Raw genomic sequence first — 27,304 nt, forward strand, 5'->3', positions numbered from 1 at the left:
ACCTTTTCAACACTGATACTGCTCACAGGTCACGAAGACCGGCCTGTCTTTAAGGAGAGGTTCTGCTGAAATAATAATAACCAGCCTTGTCAGCCAGAAAATGTGTTTGAATCTTCTCCTCATAAATAAGAGCATTCCTTTGCAGCAGAGCCCTGAATTAAAGCTGCACTGTGTAACTTTTGAATATAAACAAATTCAAAGCACTACTAAAAAAAAAAAAATCTCTCTGTGTGTTTCTAGTTATGACAGTGTTGTGGTTTCACGTCTGTGACAGTGGTTTTTTTTCATGACTGATGGATGGAAGGCGGAAGCAGTGGCGGCCCGAGTCTTTATAGGGCTCTAAGCTGAAATAGATTTTGAGGGGGGGGGGAGGCCGTTCCATCACCCCAGAGTAGCCAGTGCTTGATTATTATTGACACAAATGTAACAGTATGAATTGCATTAATCATAGTTGTGTTATTTACACCTAAACAGGGTCACTCCTGTTTTTTTTAACCTTAGAGGGCTGTAAAATCACAAAAGTGGCTGAGTATTGTTTATATTCTTAATAACTAATTAAGGTGTGCAAATGTGCACTAAATGATCAATCTTCAACTCCAAAATGGAGCCAAATATATTAAGCTTAACACTCTTTAGATATAATTAAAATGTACTTTTTTTTTCTCTTCACACATTTTTGTGGGCCCCCTGGGGATTAGGGGACACCCCAAGCAGCCGCTCAGTTCATGTATTTGTTTTTTTGACACTTTGGGGCTTTGAATATCATCCAAATTGACATAACTGAAATAGAATTTGTGTAGAGGTCGAAAACCCAAGTTTTACTTGATTAGTACATTTTTGTTGAGTTGGCAGGGAGAGTGTGTACTCCAAGGACATCACCAGAGTGTGTTTACAGGAGTCAATTTAAATATTAGTAATTTATAGGTAAAAAGAAGCACTTTTTGTGGACATAACGTACAATGTTGTAGTTGCACTATATTTTAGGGTTGTCAAACTCCATTTAGTTCAGGTGGCCATATGCAGCCAAATTTTTCCAAGTATTTTTCAAAATCACTCAAAAATGTCATAGTATAGTAAGTCGTCCAAAATCACCAAAAAAGTCATAGTATAGTATGTCGTCCAAAATCTCTCAAAAAAAAGTCATAGTATAGTATGTCGTCCAAAATCACTCAAAAAAGTCATAGTATAGTATGTCGTCCAAAATCACTCAAAAATATCATAGTATAGTATGTCGTCCAAAATGAGACAAAAACATCTTACGGGAAAATAAATGTTTTGAGAGAATTGTTTTATGTTTCATCTGTTTTTGAGTTTGTTGGTATCCAGAGAGATTAACTGTGCATTTTAAAAGTAGAACTGGCAGAAAATAAAATTGCTTCAAATGAAACAACCTGACTTTTTCTTGGGTAACGGTGGCGTCTTTGACACATGGGTGATGTTTTCTGTACATTGTTGATGCTGTAATGATCTATTTTAAATGAAAAACATACTTCACTTCACACTTCATTTGAAAATAAACGCAAAAATACAATTAATGTTTAATCATTGAAAGACAAAAGCACTTCTTGGGCTAAAAAGAATGACAATTTGGAAATAATATACTGTTATCCTGAAAACAAACATGAACAATAAATAATGTCAATAATAATAATAATAATAATACTAAAAAACAATAATAAAACAACAACATATATATATATAATACAAAAAAGTGAGAGACAGTTGTTGCAAAATGAAAAGAGCCAAGGTTCAGAGAGGAAAGTGGGAGTTTATTGCTGAATATTCAGTCATATAGTTTATGTTCATCATATAGAAATAATCCTGGATCGGTGTGAACTATTTCCGTCACATTCAAACATCATATACATTAAACGTCCAGTGTCAGAGTATCTGCAGGTCTTGACGTATCATTGCCCGCGTCCACTTTCCGCGATACAAAGAGTACAAACAGCTGCTGCTTGAAACGCATTACACTTGTCCAATGTTGAAGATGATGGGGACAAGGAAGTGGGACAGAGAGAGTGGGACAGAGAGAGAGAGAGAGAGAGACAGAGAGCGAGAGGCCTCAGGGTCCATCAGTAGGAGACTAGAATTACATCAAATGTGTACAAAGAGTACGATCAAAAAGGGTTTTTGTGTGTGTGATGCTGAAGTGAGCAGGAACACTGCTGTGTTTGAGTCAGAGTATTTTATTGTTTGTGTCCATTTAAGCACGTTTTCAATATGAAGAGGACGGAAAAAGTCCACAGATGGCAAGAAATGACCAGCGGGCTTCATGCGGAACTAGCTATCGGCGTCTAACCAACTGTTAATCTGTCTCTCTCCTCCCTCTGTGTGAGGGTGTTCTTGTAATTATATCTTTGTGAGGTCCAAAAAACTTGGAAAACCTATCTTTGTGGAGACATTTTGTCTGGGCCGTCACAACTTTAAAGGGTTTTTCCAGGGTTAAGCATTCACGAGTAATATTGTTGAAATTGCACTTGTTTTTCTCAAGCAATTTCAGGTTGTTTTGTAAAAAGATAATTTAATGTAAAACAAAAGGGAAACATTTGGAGTGCTTGTCGGTTATTCTGCTATAATTTGACTGGTCCGGCCCACTTGAGATCAAATTTGTGCTGTATGTGGCCGTTGAACTTAAAATGAGTTTGACACCCCTGGTTTAGGGGCTCGGGTTAGGTCAATGATGTGTCCTCACTAAGATATAAACACAAGTTTGAGTGTGTGTGTGTGTGCCAGGGCATGAAAGAGTGTGAAATGTCCAGTTTTTTTACCACATAATTATGTTAAAAGGGACTATGGTATATAGACCTTATTATTATTATTATTATTATTGTTGTTGTTGTTGTTATAGTTCTACAACACTAGAAAAGATGAAGAACTGTGAATAACACTGGTGTTTAAGTGTTTATTTACACATAATCTAAAATGCTAAAATCAACATTAGCTGATTTGATGAGAGAGGATCTAAACGTGTTATTGAAAAGGGCAGTCTAGTATAAATGAGGAGTTCAAAATAAATGCATTAAAAGAGAAGCAGTCATTTTCACTTCTGGGATAAACCTGGTCTCAGTCCTTATTAGCATTAGCATGTGAAGATTAAAGTCCCAAACCTGTACATGAAACAAAATGACCAGTAAGTCTACAGATTTACTGAGAAAAACAATATTGTATCCAACGTTAGCATCACCTTTGTTAGATCCACATTGGTTTGACATTTTATCTCAAGGGCAGAGTATTGACAAAAAGCCTTGTTCTTATTTATCTGTTTTAACTTTAGGAACAAAAACTAAATCCGAGCTCAAAGTGCAAAGAATAAAGATGCAGACTATCATGTCCCTCCTCAAATACTCAAAATACTCCTTTTGTCATTTTGACAAAAATAGCCACGGCCAGCACTGATACTTTTGTATTGACATCCATGTCACAGGAAAACAAGGTTCCTACAAGTGTCTGGTTCAAGTGTGCAGGTGGAGCTTAAAGACAACACAGTAAGTTACGTTGAATACTTGCCGCTCGGACCACCTGGACCCTGAAAACAGACACCATGAGAGGAATGTCTCAACTTGTCTTTTTTTTTTTGGATGTTCATATCACGACTTCTGTTATTGATTGATTGTATTAGTGCATATTATACTGCAGGGTAATCAAAGCATATTCATGTTCTGATCCTAAACAATGGCTGTTGTTGCACTCCTCGTGACCCATATTCAGCAGTTTCATAACTGTTATTGTCTCATGCTATTTTCAGGAACAGTACCATTCCAAGAACAGCCCCGACGTTTAGGTGGGCAGGGACTGGATTTTAAAATGAAAACCTTTATAAGCAGCATGAGTTCTACACCTTCTTCCATCCATAACAACTTAAATAACCACAAAAGGGAAAAAAAGGTTGTTAAAATTAAATTTTTTTAAATAGGTAATAGTTTACAAGGGGTTTGTGTGCGCACATGTGAGGGGAGATAATCAGACAGACAGGCAGCCAGTGCTCATCCAAGGGAGGGAGGTGAAGGAGGACACGTCAGGACTCGCTGAACCTCTCCGTCTTCCTCCACCGCCGTCCCTCTCAAGCACTTGTGGTCAGTAGTAAAATACACGCACAGCTTCACATATACACAAAGTACACATACACAGGGTGCCGACCTTTAACCCTTTAAAGTGGGCAACAAAAATAATAAAAAAAAACAACCACTAACATTGCTTTGAAAAAAAGAAAGAATGAAGACAGAGCAAAGACACAAAAACAGAATTTTTAAATTAAAGTGAAAGTACCTTTTAGTTTGAATGGCTTTAAAATACCACACTGACGATAACAGGGTAGATTACCTAACACACACCTTTAAAAAAAAGAGCATATTTATCCTCAAATAAAATGTACACAAGTTGTTCCTATGACGACGAGAGTTGAGAATTCTGGAAAAGCTCGACGACAGCTTTCCACAGCGACGCGGGACGAGACTGTGACGACTATTGAGTTCAGTTTGAAGATCATAAGATTGACCTCTGACCTCACACACACTTGACAGGAATACCTTAAATAAGTGTATGAGTTCTATTTTTCAAAGGTTTTAGAGGCTTGTGTGTGTGTGTGTGTGTGTGTGCGCAGATTAGCAGCATACGGTGATCAGACTACATGTATGTGCAGCTTCAAACACAAAGGCTGCAGCACCACCTACTGGACAGCTGCTGACATTACAGATAAAACTTTTAAAAGCGAGATCTTTAAAAAAATCTGGTTCCAAACTCACTTTCCCCCCTTGATACTAATTTTTGAATGAATAACTTCTGTAAACGTCATCATTCTAGACTGGGAAAATGCACATTTTTAAACAATTAATATAATTATCATGGGTCAGATGCAGCCTTTAAGACAAAATGTTAAAAGTGTGCGATGAGATTTGCATCTTCTGACCCTCGTGATAATCAGAGTGTCAAGTTTCAGAGCAAATATCCTGTGGTCTGGCAACAAAACTGGAGCAAAGCTTAGCGACCAGAACAAAACGGATGGATGATAACAAACAAAGAAGGGCAAATGTAAAAAAACAACAACATTCGGTTATGATTCTGAAAACTTCATGTGACAAAAACTGCAACATATAAAAAACAATAGAGCTCTGTAGACGCAAACAAATCAGTCCGTCATAAAAAGAATAAAATTAGTAAATAATCTATATCATTACTATCCCACATTATAATCATTATAGACCCCGGTTGAATGTATGTATTATTTTTTTTTTTCCTTTTTACACAAAATAAAATTAGTGATTTTAACTGAAGGACAACTCCGCCTCTGATTGGACGGGAGTGGTGGACGACGACGTGGAATCGGCCAACGAGGCGGTGCTATTGTCCATGCTCCTGTTCCACAGGCTCCGGTTGGGCGTCGACGGGTTGGAGGGGGTGGAGCAGTTGGAGGGCGGGCCCGAGCCGGAACTGGGGCTGGAGCTGCTGTGGTTGGAGAAGGGCGAGAACAGGGCGTCCTTCTGGAGACCTTTGTTCTCGAGCTCCAGCTGCAGGTGCTGGCAGATCTCCTCGGGAAGTCGCTGATACTCTTCCTCCAGTTCCCGCTGCAACTGAGTCTTCAGCTGGAGAGAAAACGCGCGTTTAACAGTGAGTCGCCGATCTGCTTTTGTGGCAAATGTGTTCAACCCACACTGGAATGGAATTTGTTCTCAAAGCCTATTCAGGTAGTTTTATACAAAGATTCACCAACGTTTATCTGTGATGTTTGTGAAGTTAAAAGCAACACAAATCCACACTGAAGAGAATAACATTGATCTGAAAAGGAGAATTATGCACACACGTGGAAAATACTCAGTGACTGTGTCTTATTTAACTCTGCAGTGATATTATACAGGATTTCAATCGTATCACTTAATCATTTTTTCTTACAAAACATAATATAATTACACGTCATGTCAACTCTCTTGAAGGTCTATTTTGTAACATTTATGACAGCAATGGAACATATTACCAATAAGTATGCTTGTCTAAGTGTAGAATTGCTTTAAAATAAAAATAATTTCAGTTTTCCTTGCCTTAGTATCCACTATACATACTTGTGTTTCCACATTTTGGGTTTCAGGTTAATAAGTAGAAGCTTACTATGCAAACAAAGGAGAAAAAACATCCTTTCTGCTATGCAAAGGCCACCGCAGTCACTAATTCTTACACACTGGACCTTTAAAAACAAATGTAAGAAAAGATATAAGTTGCATTGTGTAAAATAAAGCGGAATCTAGGGATGAAGTTGCATTGTGACACTATTGTTGTGGCCTTCAGGAAACACAGAAACACACAGTGTTTGATTTGTTCATTCAGGGCTACAGTACACAAACACAACATGGCAAACCTCCCCTAAATCTCACCCTCTAAGAGGGTCTCGGTGGTACTCATAGGACCCTAATCCTTTATGTGCGGCACTCACCTGTGGTAGTTCGTCGTCTATGTGCTGCAGCACCTCCCGCTGCTTCAGCATCAGCTTCTCCTGTCTCCTGCTCTGAGCCTCCTCCAGCTGCAGAGGGAGGACAGAACCATGAGAGGGGAGGACCATTCAGGAAGGAGGGAAAGGAGAGCAGGAGAAAAGAAAAGAGGAGAGATGAGGGATAAAAAAAAAGTAATATGGAGGAGGGAGAATTTAGCATTATTGGCAAAACATGTCATTAGAAAGTTAATACACAAGAAGAAGAAGGGATCTTTAAAGATGCTGACAGTAGCAGGAAAATGTGCTATGAATGAGATAAGCGGGAACTTGCCCTGAGGATTAAGGCGACAGAATCTTGAATGTGCTTCTTGTTGATGTCATTCAGTTCCCTGCAGAGTGAAGAGAAAAAAGATAGAGATCAAAATGAGGAGAGACCTCTCTAATTATGTCAATATCTGCTCAGGAGCACGAGTGACCAAAGACGAGCTCAGCCTTGCCATGTCTCAGCCTTGTCTTGTCTCTTTGCTTCGACGATGCTGTTTTGTCGCTTCCTTTCCATGATCTTCTGAAGCTCTTTCTTCTCCCTGCGACCACAGACACAGGCGCATGTGGTCAAAAAAGGCTGCGGGAAAGTCACGTGGTGTAAGAAGACAAAACAAACACAAAAAAAAAGAGTGGCACTCACTTCTCACACAGATCCTTGAGCTTCTTCAGCTGAGCTGCTTGGCATTCGTTTGCCGTCTCCTTTAACTTCTGTACGGCCTGGAAACACAGCACAACACAGCGGACGAGCGCTTGTCAACACATCACTGTGTGCAGCGGTGATGCTTCTACACACACACACACACACACACACACACACACACAGGCACATGTATGTGTGACCTGTTACCTGTTTCAGGTGTGCGTGTTGCTTCTCTCTCTCCAGTGCGTGAAGCTCTTGTCGAAGTTTCAGCAGCTCCTGCATCTGCCACTCTCTCAGCTGGACCTTCTGCTTCTCCAGCTCCTGATCCAACGCCGTCAGTTCGCTCTGCACTGGCTCATGCGGTTCACTGAACACAGGGATTACGTGGTCAGGTGCAACTAATTAACCGACTAAAAACTACAGATTATTCGTTTCATTGTCCTGTCCCGTATCCTCCCATGCTTACTTTTTCTTAATGCTACGTTTCAGGTGTTTCTCGATCTGATTGCGCCTCCTCTGGCTGTCAGAATGAAGCTGACTGCTGCGATTCTGTTGCTCCTTACTCAGATTCCACACCTGTGCCAACACAATCACACGAGTCAATTTGCTTTGTAGCAGACAAAAGGAGGTGAACTTCCTGGATCTGGAACAGTTTCACATCAATTTTGTATGCAATTCTACAAAATCCCAGCACGTAAATAAAATACTGAACCTTCTTCAGGTGTTTCTTGCGCAGCTCTTTGAGTTCTTTGCTCTGTTTCTTTAGCAGCTTCACATAGTTCTTCTGCAGCTTCAGCTCCTCTGTAGAGTAAACCTGGACGTCTGAGAGACAAATACACAAACACGCAGTGAGTGAATCATGAAAACTAGCCAGAGGGAATCTTCAGTATTAACTGGCACAGGGGAAAAATAAAAAATACAGTGCCCAAAGAAATGTTCTGGATGTGACACAGATGTGAAACATCCATTCCCACAGTGTGGAAATGGATGTGCTGCGGGTGATCTTACCTGTCAGGACAGTGGCTATGAGATCCTCCTTCTGACTTGGAGCTGCGCACACACACACGCACACACACACACACACACACACACAATGAATACAGGAGAAGCACACTTGTTTGAGATGGAAGACGGAGAGTACAAAAAAAACAAAACGTGATGAAATATGAACATCCTCCACAGGATTTTCTGCTTATGGAGTTTTAACAAAAAAAACACAACAACACAGTGAGAAACTACTGTGTTCATCTGTTTCTAGAAGCATCTGGAGATAATTATTGACAAATGAAGCGCATGCTTTCAACGGCATCGATAATAACAGGGGATATTTACTTACTGACGTAAAACACTAGCTTGCTTTTTACTAAATTTTTTATAGTAGCAGGCGTTTTATAGTTTATAGTTTATATAAACTAACAAAATAACGAAAAGTCAAATTGACTGCATGGAAATTTTGTGGACTGAAATAAAAATGAAAACTAGAGTTTAAAAAAAAATGATGTGCTTAGTTTTCATCTTTGCCTTTTGAGTTAATTTATAATTCTCTGTCGGCAATTTTTTAAAGATCGTTTTCATTCATAATAAAGTGTTTTCAATGTGTTTATTGTGTGGGACATAAGGCTATGCAAGTCAAACCCAACATTTGTTATGTGGTTAATTGGGTTGAGTTGGTTCATCTAAGTGAGGTTTTTCTTTGTCTTCAGTCTGTACATTTCTCAAACAGCTTATTTTGTTGGGATTTTACGAGAATACTTATTAAGGCCTTTTTGATTCATGCACCAGGCAAAGACTCCATATTACAAAAAACTAAAACTAAATCATGCAAACCTATTATAACCTTGCATAGTACAGTAGTTAGGCAGAGAAGCAACCTTTTTCACTTAACTGGCAACCCACCTCACTATGAGACGTAAAAATCTGAGGCAGACAATATTATCTATATGACATAACATAACGATAATCCACTGGCGATGATATAATGATATTTCTTTCCTTGTCTTGTTTCCATTACACATTCAATTTTGCATCTTATTTTATGCAACGTCTGATTAGACACAAGAAACCCAGATGAAGATCAACATTGCAGATAAATGACAGAATGGTGTGTGTGTGTGTGTGTGTGTGTGTGTGTGTGTGTGTGTGTGTGTGTGTGTGTGTACCTGGTGGAGGTAATTTGATATCAGTGGATTCACAAAGTGAGGAAGGTGGGAAGTTGAACGGCGAAGGAGGTCGGACTGGAACGACACACACGTTCTTGTTCTCTCCATCTTTAGGCTGGTTGGGAACATGCTGGGGAAAAAAGGCAACTTTCAGGCAAGAATCAGTGAAAATCTGATATTTACTGAGAGAGAGGAAATGTTTTGGTCTTAGTTTGTTTTATTTTCTTTGTGTGTGTGTGTGTCTCACCTCACTGTTGTCCTCTAGCAGAACAGCCAGCTGTGTCTCTCTCTTGTGCAACTCACTGATGTGTTTAATGGGGTTGGTCAGAGCATCTGCGTACTCTGACAACACACACAAACACAGGGTTACACACAGATGACTATAACACAGATATTACACAACCTAACACTCGCATGATGTTCTTCCAAAAGAAAAGTAAAACACAAAATGATAAAGTAAGCGATTCAGTCAAACGTCCACAGATGGACTCACATGACTTCATGTTATTTTAAAGGCCGTGCACGATGGATCAGTGGAGCAGCCAATTCAGTGTGGGGACATTTAATAAAGACCACTTTTGTCACAGATGTCAACTAACAATTCTAGATTCAAATAAAATGAGTGTTCATAAATAGATAAATGTTTGACAAAGGCAGTGAACCAACAGTTGAAATAATCTGGTGTTTATCTCATCAGGAACTTATTTAGAAACCTTTTTACTCCTTCATTCATTCATTATTTCAAATGACATTTAACAATACTTTGCATTTAGCTTTTTATTACTAGATTAGGGGTAGTTAAAAAAATACAACCCCTACTCTAGTAATACAAAGCTAAATGCAAATCTGTGAAGTATTCCTTTAAGGTGACTGACAGGGTTGTATAGAGTAAAGTAGTCGAGTACTGTCGTTACCTTGGTGTTCGTTAGGAATGTAGTCCTGAGCCTCGGTGTAAACCAGCAGCGACGGCAGCAGGAGAGGCTGGTTTAACTCATTCTTCAGGTTGATGTAGTGGTAACCTGCAAGGAAGCAAACAGGTACAGGTAGTTATTAGTGGTTATTAGTTTTCAAGCACCAAAATGTGCCCAGACTGTATGATCTTACACGACTCAAACAGAAAACATGTACAGCAGCAATTAGTCATTTATCTCAATTGTAATGTTGGAGACCATTGAATGCTAAACAATCCATACCAGAGGTGTCAAACTCAAGGCCCGCAGGCCACATGCTGCCCCCCAAATCGACTGCATGCGGCCCAACACTCAATATCATTGTAAAAATGACAACATGGCCCCTGACGTCCTCTTCCATACACAGCATGTGTGGATAGAATGTAATATTAAATATGTTTGTTAGCTATATTTTTATTATATTAAATAATAAGACATTATGGCATTATAAAATGTATTACATTCAACGTTATATATATATATATATATATATATATATATATATATATATATATATATATATATATATATACATATAATAATTACATATACAGTATATCAGCTTGTTTAGTGTTTTAATTACAGGTGTCCACTTAATTTACTTAATTTTAGATTTATTTATTTTTCATCATATATACATATATTATTTATATTATTATTGTTTATGCATTATATATTGTGAAGTATGCATTGTTCCATATATAAAAAAAACCTTTTACTGAATATATCATATAGTGAATAGTCGTTTTCCTCCACTGTTTTTTCTTTTCTTTTTTTTGACATTGCTGAGATTCCAAAACAAACACTTTCTACCTAAATAGAAAATGAAGTCTGCATTTATGAGACAGACAAGAAATGATTATATTTTACAAAAGAAGAACCTGGATTTTGTTGTTTGTGTCATGATGCGAAAGTATAGTGTACATAAAATATTGTTTTGCTGAGGAAGTAAATTGTTTTACTTCATAAACATGGAGGCTACCAAGAAAAGTAATTTAATTAATTAATTAAAAAAAAAAGGATCTATTCATGTATGTCACCACACAGAACAACATACAGACAGAAGGATTTCTATAAACACTTAAATTGTCATATTATGTATGTATTGCATATTACGTGTGCTTACTGACCAGGTCTGATGGCCGACACCGGGAGGATACGGTGGCCAATAAACTTGCCGTTTTCTTCAAATACTGCTATCCTCAGAGAGGCCAGTGTCGGCAGAACCACCTGGACAGAAAAGTGGTGTAAATCTTTGTTTAGGACAGAATATGAAGTGAAAAAGTGTGAGAGTGTGTGGAAAAAGTTACCTTATTAAAGACAAACATGTCATCGTCCCACAAGGGGTCCAGTGAGTTCCCATTGGATGTTTTGGTTCTGTACTTCCTCTTTGTATCAGCAGGAAGTCCAAATGTGTCCACCTCCACATACACGCCCACTTTCTTGTCTGTGAGGAACTGGCCCGAGACCACCTGGGGGGGATTTGTATTCACCGTGGTGATTATATCAACTCTTCAGCAGTTAAATAAACAATCCCCTTAAATCAGCATGCGCTCACCTTGATTTTAACTGTATTGGCGACGATGCCGTCCACGATGTTCTCGGTAAAAGGGTCAAACTGTTTGTCCGTCCTCCTCATGAACTCTGGTTTGAGCAGGTAGCCGCTGTGGCCGTTATACTCAAACACGCCCATGTTTAGCTGCATTGGAAGGTCTGCGGGAGATAAAGAGAGGAATACAAAGAGAGGGGACAGAGAGATGGCAATGAGATAGACGAGGGTTAAAGGAAATGCCAAGAAAATTGAGAGATAAAGAGATTTATAGGGAAAAATGTTAAGATTGATTGCTTTAACTTGGCCTCTGAGAGTGTTTAGTTATTTATGAGGCTGAGGAAGCATTTAAAAGATCAATCTTAACGACATTTAAAAAGACCTTATTTATGTTTCTTGGAAATTAATCAAAAGCTTAATCTAGTTCGGTAATTCAAGTAATGACACCGTGAAAAAGTAGTAAAGTTAAACCTATAATGCAGATTGAAACTTCTTCTTAGCAGAAGAACAGACGAAAAAAGCAGGACTAACCAAGGGTCTGGAAGTTGAGCGCCACCATTTGGCAACCGACGTTCCAGAAGAGCTGAGGCATGTAGTTCGAGCTGTCCACCCTCGTGCCTTTAGGGTAGATTCTGCTCAACTGGTTCTTATTATACCTGGAAGAGTGTTGTTAAGGAATGTGTGTGTGTTTGTGTGTTAAAAATCACAGTGGGAACGAAAATGTGAAACTGCCAACAAATGCAATATCACAGTTAATCAAAAGAGACAACAAACTTTAAACCATTCAATAAAAATCTCAAAGAATTATCACACAGAATTAAACACTATATCCTAAAAACAGAAAAAAAACAACATGCATTACTTTTCCTATTTTATAGGTCCGAGGTGAGGTATACACATACACACGCACATGCAAACTGCATTTGCAAAGATCGCAATTAAACTGTACACACAAAGAGGCTCAACGTGTCTCGGATACTCGACAAAGGCCGTGGGGGAGCTCTTCAGAATGTCCATGCCTTTAGTTTCCACAAACGAGGACATCTCAAAGAACTTATTCCTCTCTGATGGACAGAAAAAAGAAGGAAAATGAAGACAGTTCCTTTTTTGGGGGGTATAATAGGGGTAGTATTTAGTCACTGGTGGGCACGTAACAAAGAAAAGAAGGAAGATATTTCTCGACTCAGGGGAAACTGAGGTTGGGAAGCACAATTTTTCAAAAATACTACCTCTATTCTAGTAATACAAAGCTAAATGCAAATCGAAGAACTAGTCATTTAATGTATGTGTATGTACAGTACACATACATATGTCATTGGGGTTGAGCACATAAAATACTCAGTCTCTCTTGTTCTGGTCTAAAAAATATCTTCTATCACATGCTTCACTATGGAGACTGTAAAAATGTCAGTTAAAATCAGCAACAGCATTTTAGCCGAGTCATGTTGTGGACTGTTTTTTTTCATCATTATGGAAGATGAATATTTGTTACACGGAGAGAAAATGATGTCTTTGAAATTCGCATGAAATGGCACAAATGTGTCGTTAACAGCTTCGTATACGACGGAGTATCAGGGCCAAACTGAAAAGAAAAAAATATTTTCATTTATTTTAAGTACTTTCTATATAAACTCGTGATATTCAAAGAGCAGTTAAACTCTAAAATTAAACTAAATAATGATCCAAAATCTTGTAATATTGTGACTTTATTCTCATAATATTACGACTTTATTCTCAAAAGATTACATTTTTCATTCTTTGTGGTTTGGCCCTAATACTCCGTCGTACTAAAATTACTGCATTGGAATGAAAATGAATTGTGCGACAGGTTAGTGTGAACCCACTGATTGTTAACTACAAATGTGTCCTTATCAATAAACCGCTCAACTAATCCACCTCATAAGCCGTTACTAAATGGATCATCACTTCCACACTTACTGCAGGCCACCTCGAAGCTCTTGAACTTGACAGGTTCGATGTAGTTGACGAGGGTTGACATCTCCTCTGTGGCGTTCACCTCGCTGCTGGCCGTGCCCTGTGAGAAACACACATCGCCGATCCATCAGTCAGCCCCATCAGCCATTCACACACCCATTATTCGGGATCCCGGCGCTTCTCACCTCATCGCTGTTTGGCTTTTTCAGCTCCGTCGCGGCTTCGTCCTCCTCGTCCTCCTCACTTTCTCCCTCGCCTCCTGGTGAGGACGAAAAACCAAAAACCAGTTGAACACAATCAGCAGCGCACTCACAGCCTCATCCATCCCGTTAGACTCCAAACCCACCGATGGACTTGCGAGGCTCAGAGTCTTTGACCATCCTCTCGGCGAGCTTCTCCTCCCCGTTGGACAGGAGCTGGCCGCTCTCACTTTCTGTCAAAGGAGATTCTACGACAAATGCAGCAAATGATCAGATTTGTGCGGTTTTCAACTCTACAGGTGTTTATATGCCTCTAAACAGAAGTTATTAGGATCCACATTAGCTGTAATATTGCTGTCACTTTTCTTTAAAAACAAAAATATATATCATCAGGTTATCATCAATTTATATCCATATAAACAGTACATACAGTATACTATAAATACTGGGGTGGAAAAAAGTAGTGGGTTCTCAATATGAGCTAAAAATAAAAACACAACATTATACACGTATATAATAACGGTGTAGTTTTCACAACAAAAACATATTAATGGTGCCAAAATAAACCTGTTTATATCAAAAACAGATAAATAAATCTCAAATTAAGTAAATAACAATGTAGACAACTGTAAAACAAGCTTACATATACATATATACATACGTATATATATATACATATATATATATATATATATATATATATATATATATATATATATATATATATATATATATATATATATATATATATATATATATACATATATATATATATATATATATATATATATATATACGTGTAATTTAATGTTGAATGCAATACATTTAAGTAAGTTTAACTTATTACTATTCTAAAAAATGTTGCTGGCTATATTCAACAGGAAATCCACAGAGTAAGATGATTCATTAATACACTGCTATAGTGCCACAAAATATTCATTCATGGTTAATATTATGGCTTTAAAATGAATTTACAATGTGCAGTATTCATGTGACCGCTACAACCTAAAGTGTTTCCTGTTCCACAGGTGCGTCCGCTTACCATTGTTATGCGTGGACTGCTCCTCCAGCTCTCTGCGTCGTATGCTGCCGCCGCTCGAGGGCCGGTGGTGGTGGTGCTTCTTCTTGTTTTTGATGAGAATCTTCCCCAGCATCTCCTGAGGCGTAGGGAGTGGCTGACCTGGGACCAGCTAGGGTCGGGCGGGAGACACGAGGAGGACGAATAAAAACAAATCACAGAGTGAAGTTGTTCACCATGAGTGGTGGCGGGTAACGTTTTAAGAAAAGAGATTGAGAGGAAAAAACCTGCAACCTGGTTGCTGAGACAAACTGCATCAGGATATGGATATTCACAGTTGTGAATGTGAACGCCACATGAAAAATGTAGCCACATACAGAATAAATGTGCTATCACGTCACGTCACCTTTCTTTGTGTTTATTTTTAAGCTTCAGTTGCAGACATGGTTCCATCCTCTAAAGCAGAAACTGAAGTATCTTATTATTACAGTATTCACATATCATAATATCAGGTCATTGCTGTGACCCTTTTTGCAGGCCACGAGTACATTTTAGGATTTGTGTTCTGCAAATGTCATTGAGTCAGTAGCAGCTACACTTTTCACCTCGAATCAAAGAGGCTTCTTTAAAGTCGCGTGTGTCTGCATATCACACTCTTCTTTATCATATTTGACGGTTTACAAGGTTGATCATCACCATTCTGCTACGTAATCAGATCCTATCCAAAATGTCACGGTTTCTTCCTTTGATAAAGCCCCACAAAACAAAACAAAAATAATGGAATATATAATAAAGATCACACATGTGAAACCCCTCTAGGAAATCGTACCGGATATTTCTCCAGTGGATCGATAAGCAGGGCATCTCCAAAGATGGTCCTGCAGTATTCTGCCATCTTGGCCTGCTGCTTGGCCCTGAAAGGAGAAGAGACTTCACTTCACTTCTCAATATCCATTTTAACAGCGCCCACATTTGAAGACAAGATTTCATTACGGCCCTGAATCTTTGGCGTGTAATCTGGTTATGAAGCCACATCCTGACAAAACACACTTACGAATCAACGTGGTTTTCAAAGGAGAGGATGAGGGGGTACGGCGAGGTCTTGAAAGCACTCTCTGCAATCGCCTCAATCACCTCCTGCAGTCAGGAAAAAGATCGAAAACAATTAAACCAGATATTAACTTCTCATTACACGGAACCTTCAATCATCACAAACATGTCCTCATTTCAACATATAACCTCAAAATATGGCACAGAGGTTTGTTTCAGTCAAGTGAGTGTAGAACAGAAAGTGGAGACATTAATCTGCCTCATACACGGTCTCTACAGCTTAGAGAAAGAACTAATTACAAAGGTTTTTGGACAATGTTTATTCTAAAATACAGGTACAGATGATACAAGAGACATGATGTTACTGTAAGAGGCATTTGCTTAATTATTCAAATTGATTCAGCTTTGTCTCGAGAGCGGCTCTGAAAACCTTTGCTCTGCTGCAGCAAATGCTGCATGAAAGCAGGAACAACGTGTGACTCCCACCTTGAAGGGGATCTCAGTGGTCATAGTGAACCCGTGGGTGATGTACGGCTCCTCGTCCTGCGGTCGGCCTTTCCAGCAGTCCAGCTCGACGCAGCGGCAGCCGGTCAGAAGCACCTGTCTGTACATCTCCACCGAAGACAGACCTGTCAGCTGACCAACTGAAAACACACAGCGAGGGAGAGAGCGAGGGGGAAAACGGTTGAAAAAAACAATGCGGGGCATTGGACCTAAAATGTGCCATGCTACAATGGGCTTGAGGCAAACTGCTCGTGGAATAATCTGTAATTGCCCATGAAATTTGCATGACAGGGCCTTTTAATGCCTCATTAGAAAAATAGATGGTTAACTTTTGCAAAGCGCGAGTTGAAAATCCATAGCACACACAACTGCTAAAGACTCAAGAGTGGATAAATGTGGCAGATTAAAGGGAAATAATTCTAAAAGTGATTGCTTAATAAATACTTGAAGTTATATTCTCACAAGACCCAGTTAATATTGGTCTGTCATGCAACATAACTTGGTAAATAATCGTTTTCTAGGGCTTTGAATCCATACTTATCCATCTATGTTATGGTAGTTCAGTTCTTAGTGGTATTAAGAATTCTGGCAATAACTACAAATACAAGAGAAGAAACAAGGTATTTGTTGTCATATCTCTTTTACCTCCTGTTTTGATCCCATGGTAGTATTTTAGTCGCCAGTGTTTTCCCTTGCGGCCGTTCGTGAATACAACGATAGTGTTTGCTCACTTCCTTTCCTCCTTTCTTTTCTTCACTTCCTTCTCTCCCTTCTCACTTCTCCATTGTGGCTTTATTATAATAATAATGCTTTTATCCTGTGAAGCACTTGCCTTCTATGAAATGTGCTGTATAAATAAAGTTTGATTGATATTTCCCAATATTTGATTACTTGACCTTGGAAATGATCCAAAAATGATCCCACACCTAATTTCCCAAGGGCAACAAGAGGCCCGTGTTCCTCCTCTGCTTCACTGTTACCTGTGAGGTATGTGTTGTGTGAGGAGTTGATGAAGTAGTGAGACAGTGGCTGGTTCATGTCATCGATGATATCCAGCCTCTCTGGGGGCACGATGCTGTTTTCCTCTCCTCCCAGGTACCGACTGAAAGCCTGTAAACTGATCTGGTCTGCAAGACAGAGACAAACAGTTGGTTGAACTGGATCGACCGGCATCCATCTGCCCATCATGACGCATTGATTTAAAGGGTAAGGACTGGAAAACAAACAAATAAATGTACGTCATCCGTCCGCGCACTACACCACCCTTAACGGAAAAAGGCTTTTGTGTCTTTGACAGACAACAACGGGGCAGCTCCAGGTTACGTCTGAGCACCGCGGGCCAGACTGTGGATCGTCTTACACAGTTTGGCTTCACAGTGTTCATGCTTTCCCCACAAACATCCACAGACGACCATGGACGACATATGTGGATGATTTTCACATTTTGCTTATTTCTATTATAACAGATGGAAAGTGGGAAAAGCCTTGATCTCTTCACTGTGTTCAAGTGAAGGAAATTGATCCATTTTATTAATGAAAGTTCTTTGAAACAATCAATGAACAATTAATATACTGTATGAATGTTACCATGTGATGTACTAAGACACACAGACACTGTAGTCCCTTGACAGCTCAGAATCACAGACTCTTCACTGAAGTCAATCAGAAGTAAAACTATAATACATAGCCACCAGGGGGCGCCTCTGCTGGTTGCAAAAAGAAGTGCATTTGAATGGAAGCCAATGAGGAAAATGAGTTTCTACTACACAAATTCCCTGAGAAGTTTATGGTCCAACCGAGGTTGACCCAAATGCTGCTCAGAGCCACATCAATAAATTAGCAAATCTGAAAACAATAGAGTGCATAATAGCAGCAAACTATAAATAAAACACTGGCTTCATGCCTCATTCAATAGTAATTCAATGTCAAGTTTTGTATATTACGTTCCCTTTTAAGAGAAAATAGACAAAGTATGGCACACTGGTGTGACTGACAGCTGGTATCAATCAAGTTTCAAGTTGTCATAACTATAAAACTGTGTAATTTGTGTCTGTCCTAAACCTATATTTAAACAAAATACAATAGCGGAGTCTATCCTGGTCATTTCTCATGATAAAAGGCAGACATATTCATGCTCTCTTCATCAAATTCACTCACAGAAAGTCCCCAAAAAGTCAAAGGAAAAGTTAAAAATACCATACAGTCACACACACACACACACACACACAGTTCCTCACCTCTCTCCAGCTGGCTGCTGTTGGTCTCGTATCTCTCCATGATCTGTCGGACCTGCTCTCTTTTCAGCGGGGGGTACAGCACCTCGTTCAGCCTGGAGTCTCGCTGCCTGCGGTTGATGAAGTCCATCAGCTGGTCCAGAGAGATAAACGGCTTCCTCTTTGAGCCACTGAAGCAAAAAAGCATTTTACGTGGATTTAAGAGAGCGTCACCGGAAAAATGGCTGAAGGAACTATTGGAAAATGTCAGCAAGTATTTCTACATCACATCATACCTTTCCTCAAAGATGCTTTGTATCTCAGGCCGCAGACAGAGGGTGTCGAGAAACTTCTGGAAGGCCTCCCATGTGAAATCATCTGGCTTTAATCCCTCAGACTGTGGAGGGACAACATGAAGAGAAGAAGAGATTAAAAAAGCAAATATTTCTACTACTACTACTACTACTACTAATAATAATAATAAGAAGAAGAAGAACAAGAAGAATTGTGTCATACACATTTTAACTTTCCAGTAATACAGCTGCTACGATTTCCTCTCTTCTTTTATTGACCAGCAGTGAAAGCACATTTTTTAGACCAAAAATGTTTTAATCTGATCATTCTTTTAAATAAAAGTTTTTAAATGTTTCAATAATTAAGATAGATTGAAGATTATCTTCATTCATCTATCATTCATTTCATTCACTTTATAAACAAACGAAACTGCCTTCTTTTTAAATAAAACTAAAAATATACAGTATTTATATGGTAAATAATGATGTGTTCTAAGGCACCATGTAACACTGGTGATGTGGAGATCATGGTAACCTGTAGCTCAGATTCCCCACAGTGTGTCTTCTTCCATGTGACCAGCAGGAGGCAAAAGAGTTCAATAGTACAAGAAGAGAAATGCTGACAGTGCAGTTTGCACAATCAAGTCTCTCTGTCCAAAAAGGAAATGTCTTGTGACTCCAAAGTGATTCTTTTACAACAACAACAAAAAAAGAAGAAGAATTGCACCGACTGATCAAAACAGACTGAACCTTGTTTCACCAACTCGACCACAACCACGTGGACTCGACCTTTAATGAAAATGTGCTTTTTCATATTATTCTGAAGCTTCTCCCCTGAAGAAAGCTGTTTACAATTCTTACAAAGGCATGTAAAGAATGCTCTGTAACATTGTCACCTTAGGGTGAGATGCTAAGTTGCGGCTTTTCAACCCGTTTCTGCCGCGTATGATCACACAAATATGTGGAGTAGCTCAGTGGCCGGCGGGGATAGTTTTGAATGATTACCCTGTTATTGACGAGGCCACACTGCTCCAGAGCCGTCTCCACTCTCTTTTTATCTGAAAACATCTTGAGAATGCTGGCAGACACACACACACACACACAGAGAGAGAGAGAGAGTAGTTTTTAATCAAGACTCATTACAACCTTTCACCATCCTATGGTTTATGGACGGTCTCCACATAAAAGTGAAAGTGAGGCAGAGAAGAGGAAAGGAAAGAAGAAGTTTGTGTTTCTCACTTCTTCACTGGAATCTTCCCGTCCTGATTCACCTGCAACTTTAACTTCGTGTGCCTGAAACACAGACGACAAACGGAGAGAAAGCAAAATGAAGATCACCATCCAAAGTCTGCAGCTGCGTAATGTTAGGATCAGACACACAGCTCCTTACGCTTTGAGGAGGAAGGTGTTCCGTGATGCATTCTGGGAAAGTATGTTTGTGGCCAAAGTGAACAGCTCATCTGTCCAAATCTGGGAAAACACACACAAGCGAGAACGACAGGATAAAACGGAGCTGTTTCACTGTTCACTGTTCAGCTGTTCAGCAAAGTTAAGAGCAACAGCTTCTATTTATAACACAAAAGAGAGGAAACAATCCTTTAAACACCTAGACATGTACATCTCTACAGTACTAAACTTATGACAGTATCATTCATTTGAATGGATTACTGTAGAGCTGAAACAATTATTCGATTAACCAATTATTAATCCAAAAATTAATCAACTATTTTGATAATTGATTAATCAATTTGAAGCTTTTTTCATGATTAAAACAAGATTTCTGATTGTTTAGCTTCTTAAAATGTGAAGATGTTCTTTGTTTCTTTGCTCCAGTCAATCATTTTGGTTGGTCGAAACAAAACATCATCATTTCCAAGTTTGACGAACACCGATCAACATTTTTTTAACATAGACTGATATTTTACGGACCAAACGATGACTTGATTAATCAGTTAGTTGCAACTCTAGATTATGGTTACCTTGGCTGTATCTTCCTGCATTGCCTGGAAGTTGAGGAAGGAGATGTTGACCAGGTCGTTGCCATGGACGACGGTGACCAGCTTCCCTTCTCCATTGTCACCTTTACCGAAGCCCAGCACGTCCCGCAGCTTTGCGTCCTGACAAACGCAAACACTTGTAATGCTGATGTACTTTGGGGGACATTTGATTAGATTAAATGCAAACATGTCACAAAAATCCATACACGCTGATTTGACTCGAGCAAAGTACCGTCCTACATCCGCTCTACGCCTGTCTCTCCGTCTCCTGAGTAACAGTAAATGTGATGCATGTGGTGAAGCATTTCAATCTAATTAACCAAATGACTCTTTCCTGCTTTTTAGACCGTTTCTCTACAACCAAACGCACCCTCCTTCAACCTCTCCGTTTCATCTCAATTAAACAAATTAGGATGGACAGCTGAAGCCAGAATAGTGTACATCGCCATTACTGTAAACAGGAGAGTTTAAAAATGGTCAGATGAACCAAAAATAACCAACAAGCCAGCGGCAACCTGTCTTTCAAGAAAAATCAGTGTTGTTAAAGAGAAGAGAGGTTTTCTCTTTTACACTACTTTCTCTTTAGATCTCTTTAGCAGTTTTTCCAGAATATCAGAAACACGTACAGCCTCTGGATATTAATGTTTTTTTGGATAAGAATTCCTTCCGTCCATCTGATAAATGAAAAGTCTGATATTTATTCACTGACTTTTAGCTAGGATGTCTACCAGATCCTGAGGAAAACTTTAAAATATTTTGATGCTAAAATCATCTGTCTGCTGTAGCTGATGGGAATAAACCAAAGTAAAATTGCAGGACATTAAAGCGACAACAGAAAGATACAGTAAGTGAACCCTGGGGGGAAATCAAACCGTAACAATCACCGTTTACTGTGTTTGTCAGTGCATTTTTTAACGGTTGACTTCTATTAGTTTCCCTATGGCCAGTTTTTCTTTTACACAACGACTTCCTCGCCAACAGTCGGTTATATCACTTCCTGTCTGACAGTCCATCTGTCATCAGGCCCATCAGTGCTCCGTCACTTTTGCACCATCAGCTGAGAGAAGAGACACACACGCCCAGACATACACATGCAAATACACATTTCGGTGACAGCTACACTTGAGCGTTGACACGTTGCTCCTGGTCAGAGGACAAAGTTGTCGACAGCAGGAGGTGACAGCTTCTTCATCCCTCTTTCTCACACACACAGTACAAACCTTTGGTTGTTTGGCATATTTTCCTGTCCTGGTGTCCCTGATGTTGCTGATGTCCAGAATCTCCACCTCCTGAGGGATGTGAAACAAAGTCAGCCCACAATCACTTTGTTGGGTCAGTAACAGCATCAGTAATTAGAATATTAATATATTATTGTGCTGCTTTTGTGCCATCTTTTCCATGACACAAAAGATCAATGGTAGAACATTTCCTTTATATAAACGTGTAATAATATTACACTACATGCATTTAAAGATTTCCAAAAGATACTTGGATTCATGTAGCTGCTAGTGCGTTATAGACACTATGTGGACTGATTTGTGCTGGTGCAAGCACTGCTACCACTTTTGTTGTGCAAGAGAGAGGTCTTGTTGTTGACCTGGTCCTAAATGTGCTATATTTATTTCTGACTAACATTTATTTACTGTTCTTAAATCTTAAAAAACTGAAGTGTAGACTGAAATAAGATACCATTTGGTACCGGTACCGGATTCCAGATACCAGCTTATGAACAGTACCCAACCCTAATTGTGATGACGGCATCTAGTGGACCATTTTTTTATGCTAATCCACAACAGTTTCACGTTTATTTGTAACATTAGTAAAAAAATCTATATATACACATTATGCAAAAAAAATCTATACTTGGTGTCTGAAAAACAATATATCACCATGGAAAATATTGCGATATTTCACTGCATCAATCCCCCCACCCACCCCTAATGGTCACTATATCCTACTACAGTTTTCAGCCAAAATTCCACAATTCATACATCAAAACTTTTGGCTTAGTGTGGGTATTATTTCTACCATTTGAAATATTTAACATTTAAATGTATGAAATGTTTCCCAAAAAAAAAGAGGATGAAGTATATACATATATACATACACACTGTAAAGCCTGTTAAGAACATTGAGGTGGTGGGACGCTCCAAAGTCTGACGATGACTAAAAGCGTTTGCTCCCGCCAGCCTTTCTTCTCCTCTCATCTCATTAAACCTCTTTTATTTATCTTTTAATGGACAAAGTCATAAAACACAACCACGGCCATATTAACTCTGTTTATCCGAGACATATCTTCAGAGCAAATTTACACGACTTGATAATGCAGCAAAAACACACAGATGAATATATGTATGGGTACATTACGCAAACAAGACAAACACAAAGAAGACGTTTCCCTGAGCGCGGAGGATAACGCTGTGCGGCGGTGACGAGACGAAGATAGTTCAGAAAATGGCAGGGATGGATAGGAGGAGGAGAGTGTGGTCATAAACGCAGCCATAAACACAGAGAACAATTCGCTGTTTGTTTAGCTCCACATTTGTTCTCTAAGCTGTCTGACTTCATCCATGTCTCTGTGGCTTTGCCGCGGAATGAAGTGCATTTTTGGGACAACGTCCAGTGATCATAAACTTAATTAAAAAAAGGACAAATATTGAATGTTCACGTCTCTCTTCCAGTTATTCCCCATCTGGTCTCCAAAAACAACAACACACAAATAAATAAAGTCACTCTCTTTGGCGTCGTTCTTTGGAATCCATGTCTTCCTCATTCCTGCTTTCTTTATTTCACACTAGTTGAGATGTCATCACCCTGCGGGGCTGTCTGCTCTCCTGTGATTGGCTGCGAGTCATGAAAGATCAGAAGTGTTGGACCAATTGGATCAATCTCTGCCTCAAACTTTGTCCTCTAATTGGCCTGTGAAGACTAACTTACTTCCTGGGAAAATAAAAGTGCTGGAGTCTGTAGGACACACACATACATGCGCACAAACCGCACACACACTTCTTGCCCTCCCACAGGCCGTGGTTTCATTTTGCTATTACCATGGCGACTCCTTGGAGACCACCATAATGAGACTACAACTGTGACAACCGTCTGTGTGTGTGTGTGTGTGTGTGTGTGTTTTGTCACCAGTTAGTACTGTAAAACACACACACACACACACAAACTCGCACAAATCCTCAACATGCAGGTCCCAACTTGTGAAACATCCTGACCTGTTGAGCAAGATAGGGTGTGTGTATGTGTGTGTGTGTATGTGTGTAAAATCCTTGTATGTCAGTGCACATCAGGGGTGTTAGCAATTCTCAATGAGCAAATCTTCACTGGAGACAAGTACAAATGTGTCATCATGTGATCTGAAGAGTGTGTAAGCGTGAAAATACATGGTTGTGTATCTACACACACACACACACACACAGTGTGGTGCATTTGTCCGTGTGAAGGTCGGTCATCTCAAAGAGCACATTCCTCACATATTCCAACCTTCGCAGTTAGTGTGTGTGTGTGTCTGTGTGTAATATTTAGCCAGTCATGGCAGCTGTAGCCTCCATTCATCCCTCAGTGCAAAGCTCACTCCATTTATCACTCAAGACTCTGCTGCAGGATCATTATTGCTCTAAATGAGTCTGGGTGTCATGTATCACCTACATTTGCAGGTTTTACTGGTCAAAGCTGCCCCTCTGCCTCATCACTTACTCTATTCCCCCCGTGTGCGTGCATGCTCACACACATTTTGAACTTGTTGCACTACAGCTGAGGACCGTGCATGTTTCCAGCTGGGAAAAGCTGACTTGCTTGTAGTGCAACAAAGCAGAAAGGCACATCAAATCCATTTGTGTTGCTCCATTACAATTTTGAATCATCTTTATCTACAATGACAGCAGTGATTGTGATCCACCGCTGCCAAATCGTGGCGACCTAACCGTCTTAGAATTTGTATACAAACTGCTGCAGCTATTTAGCCACCAAATGAAACTTGAACATGTACACTTCCATGACAGCTGAGCAGACGCTGCTGTCCAGATACAGATGTGACTGAAAGCTCCACGTCTTAACCAGACCTTGTGGTGAGACTGTTTTCGCAGCAGCCGCTTCCAAGGTTAAGAATGGATGTTGTGCAATAGTGAAAAAGACATTCACAGTAATTTTAAGTCAGCAGTGCCTCTCGCAATCAAGATAAGTTTACATACACGGCAGTGTTGTGGGTTTCAAAACTGTCCTGGCTTTTATCATACTCAAGATATAGTGTCGACACAGAACATAGAAGAAACACAAAGTTCTCCATTTATGTGATTCTGCCATCAAGGTTAGTTATGGTCAGCATCAGTGTAAGTACGACATGACATATCAAGGCAAGGCAAGTTTATTCATATAGCACCGTTCCATTTACAAGACAATTCAAACAACATGCAGCTAATACGTCATTTCTGCAGAGCAGGTTTGTTATCATCAGTAGAAATAAACAATAACAGGGTTCTAACCAGGCCTTCGTTTTAATGTAATGGCAAGGGAGGGTTGGTGTGGAATGAAATCAAGTGACTTTGAGGCAAAATAAAAACCTACCTCACAAGGTAGGAGGTGCAGCCACTTTTATGCAAGTGCAAATGAGCATTTTATGGGGTTGTACTGACATATTTAAAGTACAAAGGAATAGGCGAGGTATAACCTGCCAATTATTAGCCTCATGAATGGCATCAAGTGATCTTGAAGGAGAAAAGAATCATCGGAGGAGCGACTGACACATTTAAGTTATGCTAACGTCACGATTAGTTCTTGTTATCTAATGGAAAGAGCTCATTAAACTCAATCTCTTCTGTTTAATCTTTGAAAACAAGCAAGTTGAGATTTTCTTCCTCCAATAAGTCTGACTAATACCTTTCAAAAAAAAAGTTTTTTATATTTGGGTTTTATATACAGTACATAAACAACATACAGAAAGCCCTTGATTAGCAAAGGAGCTTTGTATTTATCCATCACACAAATATGCTCATCTTACACTCATTTCCCATAATGTCATCCTTTTGATTAATGTCACATTTGTCTGGCACGAAACTGCTGGTTTAACATTTAAGAATAATATGAGGTGTGACGGATATGGCTATAAATAATAGCCAGAAACATTAGACAATGCATTCATTTGTGCACTTTTGTTTTACAGTATGTTGTGAAATGGGTCATGGCAGTTTGTTTAAAAAGTTGGGCCCCATATAATACGCTAGGAAAACACTGATCTATTGTTGCTCCACACACACTTCCAGGTTTATCTTTATATGAACGCACAAAAACACAGTTACAGTAAATGCTACTTTGATTAGGCATCGTTCACAGACTCTTTTCCTTCCCTCATTTATTTGATTGCCTTTCCACTTCCCCTCGTCCCTCCTGCCTCCACCACTCCACTCCATTCATTTTCACCAGATTAGAGGAATATGAAAGGGCAACTAAACAATCGAGAGAGCACCACTCCTTTTCCTGTGACGCGCCTGCAAGGGAGTTTGAAAGATGACCGCGGCTAAACACGTCTCAGATGACCACTCGTGGCACCGATCAAATGGCACGTGATGACGGCATTTAGAAAAGTGATCCTGATGAACACACGCACATAATGTGCCAGGGACAGTGTCCATCCCTTCACCACCCATTACCACTTGGCTAGTGGGGAGAGGAGAGGAGAGGAGAGGAGAGGAGAGGAGAGGCTTTTGCAGCAAAAGAGACAAGAAGAAAAGCTGGTAAAAAAAAAAAAAGTGAACAGAGTTGGTGTGCATATGATCTGAGGGTAAAAAAAAGCTAAGAGAATCATCCAGTCTCTGCTAGAAGAGCAGGACTTGACAGAAGACTTTAAAAGGACACAGAGACTTTGTAGAACTAGAACAGAGAGAACTTCAAACTGTTTAATGGCTGCCCGTGGGAGAGTTGGCAAGGTGTTTATAGAGAGAGAAAGCGGTTCTATAACAGTCTCTGTGTCACCTCGTAATATTTCCTCTGTGTATATCAATAGGATGTCATTCTCCTTTTCCGCCCCTCCTCCTCCTCCTCTATCTCTCCCTCTTTTATCAGTTTATCTCTGTGGCTTTCTGAGTGCTCGTATTTCCGTGCTCTGGAGACGACGAAAACGAAGGAGTAAACCAGAGAGCGAGTGCATTAGCGATTGCGTTTAAAGCCATTCAGCGGACAAACTAATGTGGAGTGATTTGTAATCGGTGCAATATTAGACTCTGTGAAAGAGACGAATGAGAGACAGAAGGAGAATAAAACATGAGAGAAATGACATCCAGATGTAAGAGGATGCAAAAATAAAAACATCATCTCCGGCATCAGGAAATG

The 27,304-nt window shown here is 39.5% G+C and overlaps 1 protein-coding gene across 1 annotated transcript in view; it reads right to left on the reverse strand.

Moving 5' to 3' along the window:
- Nucleotides 1-2,891: 2,891 nt before the first annotated feature.
- The window catches only part of plcb3 (phospholipase C, beta 3 (phosphatidylinositol-specific)), a 52,051-nt gene continuing 27,638 nt past the window's right edge, over nucleotides 2,892-27,304 (reverse strand). The window contains exons 3-34 of the mRNA XM_044020380.1: nucleotides 22,195-22,263; nucleotides 20,957-21,094; nucleotides 20,368-20,447; nucleotides 20,217-20,270; nucleotides 19,983-20,055; nucleotides 18,981-19,081; nucleotides 18,709-18,875; nucleotides 17,452-17,598; nucleotides 16,454-16,611; nucleotides 15,972-16,054; nucleotides 15,747-15,831; nucleotides 14,942-15,089; nucleotides 14,046-14,147; nucleotides 13,885-13,958; nucleotides 13,703-13,799; nucleotides 12,744-12,828; nucleotides 12,296-12,420; nucleotides 11,774-11,928; nucleotides 11,526-11,687; nucleotides 11,346-11,445; nucleotides 10,180-10,284; nucleotides 9,513-9,607; nucleotides 9,266-9,395; nucleotides 8,115-8,156; nucleotides 7,819-7,928; nucleotides 7,573-7,682; nucleotides 7,314-7,473; nucleotides 7,107-7,183; nucleotides 6,919-7,005; nucleotides 6,753-6,810; nucleotides 6,425-6,511; nucleotides 2,892-5,582 (exon numbers count right to left, since the gene is read on the reverse strand). Of these exons, the coding sequence (XP_043876315.1) occupies nucleotides 5,265-5,582; nucleotides 6,425-6,511; nucleotides 6,753-6,810; nucleotides 6,919-7,005; nucleotides 7,107-7,183; nucleotides 7,314-7,473; nucleotides 7,573-7,682; nucleotides 7,819-7,928; nucleotides 8,115-8,156; nucleotides 9,266-9,395; nucleotides 9,513-9,607; nucleotides 10,180-10,284; nucleotides 11,346-11,445; nucleotides 11,526-11,687; nucleotides 11,774-11,928; nucleotides 12,296-12,420; nucleotides 12,744-12,828; nucleotides 13,703-13,799; nucleotides 13,885-13,958; nucleotides 14,046-14,147; nucleotides 14,942-15,089; nucleotides 15,747-15,831; nucleotides 15,972-16,054; nucleotides 16,454-16,611; nucleotides 17,452-17,598; nucleotides 18,709-18,875; nucleotides 18,981-19,081; nucleotides 19,983-20,055; nucleotides 20,217-20,270; nucleotides 20,368-20,447; nucleotides 20,957-21,094; nucleotides 22,195-22,263 (3,582 nt within the window). The 3' untranslated portion in view covers nucleotides 2,892-5,264. The remainder of the gene's footprint in view (nucleotides 5,583-6,424; nucleotides 6,512-6,752; nucleotides 6,811-6,918; nucleotides 7,006-7,106; nucleotides 7,184-7,313; nucleotides 7,474-7,572; nucleotides 7,683-7,818; nucleotides 7,929-8,114; nucleotides 8,157-9,265; nucleotides 9,396-9,512; nucleotides 9,608-10,179; nucleotides 10,285-11,345; nucleotides 11,446-11,525; nucleotides 11,688-11,773; nucleotides 11,929-12,295; nucleotides 12,421-12,743; nucleotides 12,829-13,702; nucleotides 13,800-13,884; nucleotides 13,959-14,045; nucleotides 14,148-14,941; nucleotides 15,090-15,746; nucleotides 15,832-15,971; nucleotides 16,055-16,453; nucleotides 16,612-17,451; nucleotides 17,599-18,708; nucleotides 18,876-18,980; nucleotides 19,082-19,982; nucleotides 20,056-20,216; nucleotides 20,271-20,367; nucleotides 20,448-20,956; nucleotides 21,095-22,194; nucleotides 22,264-27,304) is intronic.

The sequence above is a fragment of the Solea senegalensis genome, linkage group LG3, assembly GCF_019176455.1.
Source record: "Solea senegalensis isolate Sse05_10M linkage group LG3, IFAPA_SoseM_1, whole genome shotgun sequence".
NCBI classification, from domain to species: domain Eukaryota; kingdom Metazoa; phylum Chordata; class Actinopteri; order Pleuronectiformes; family Soleidae; genus Solea; species Solea senegalensis.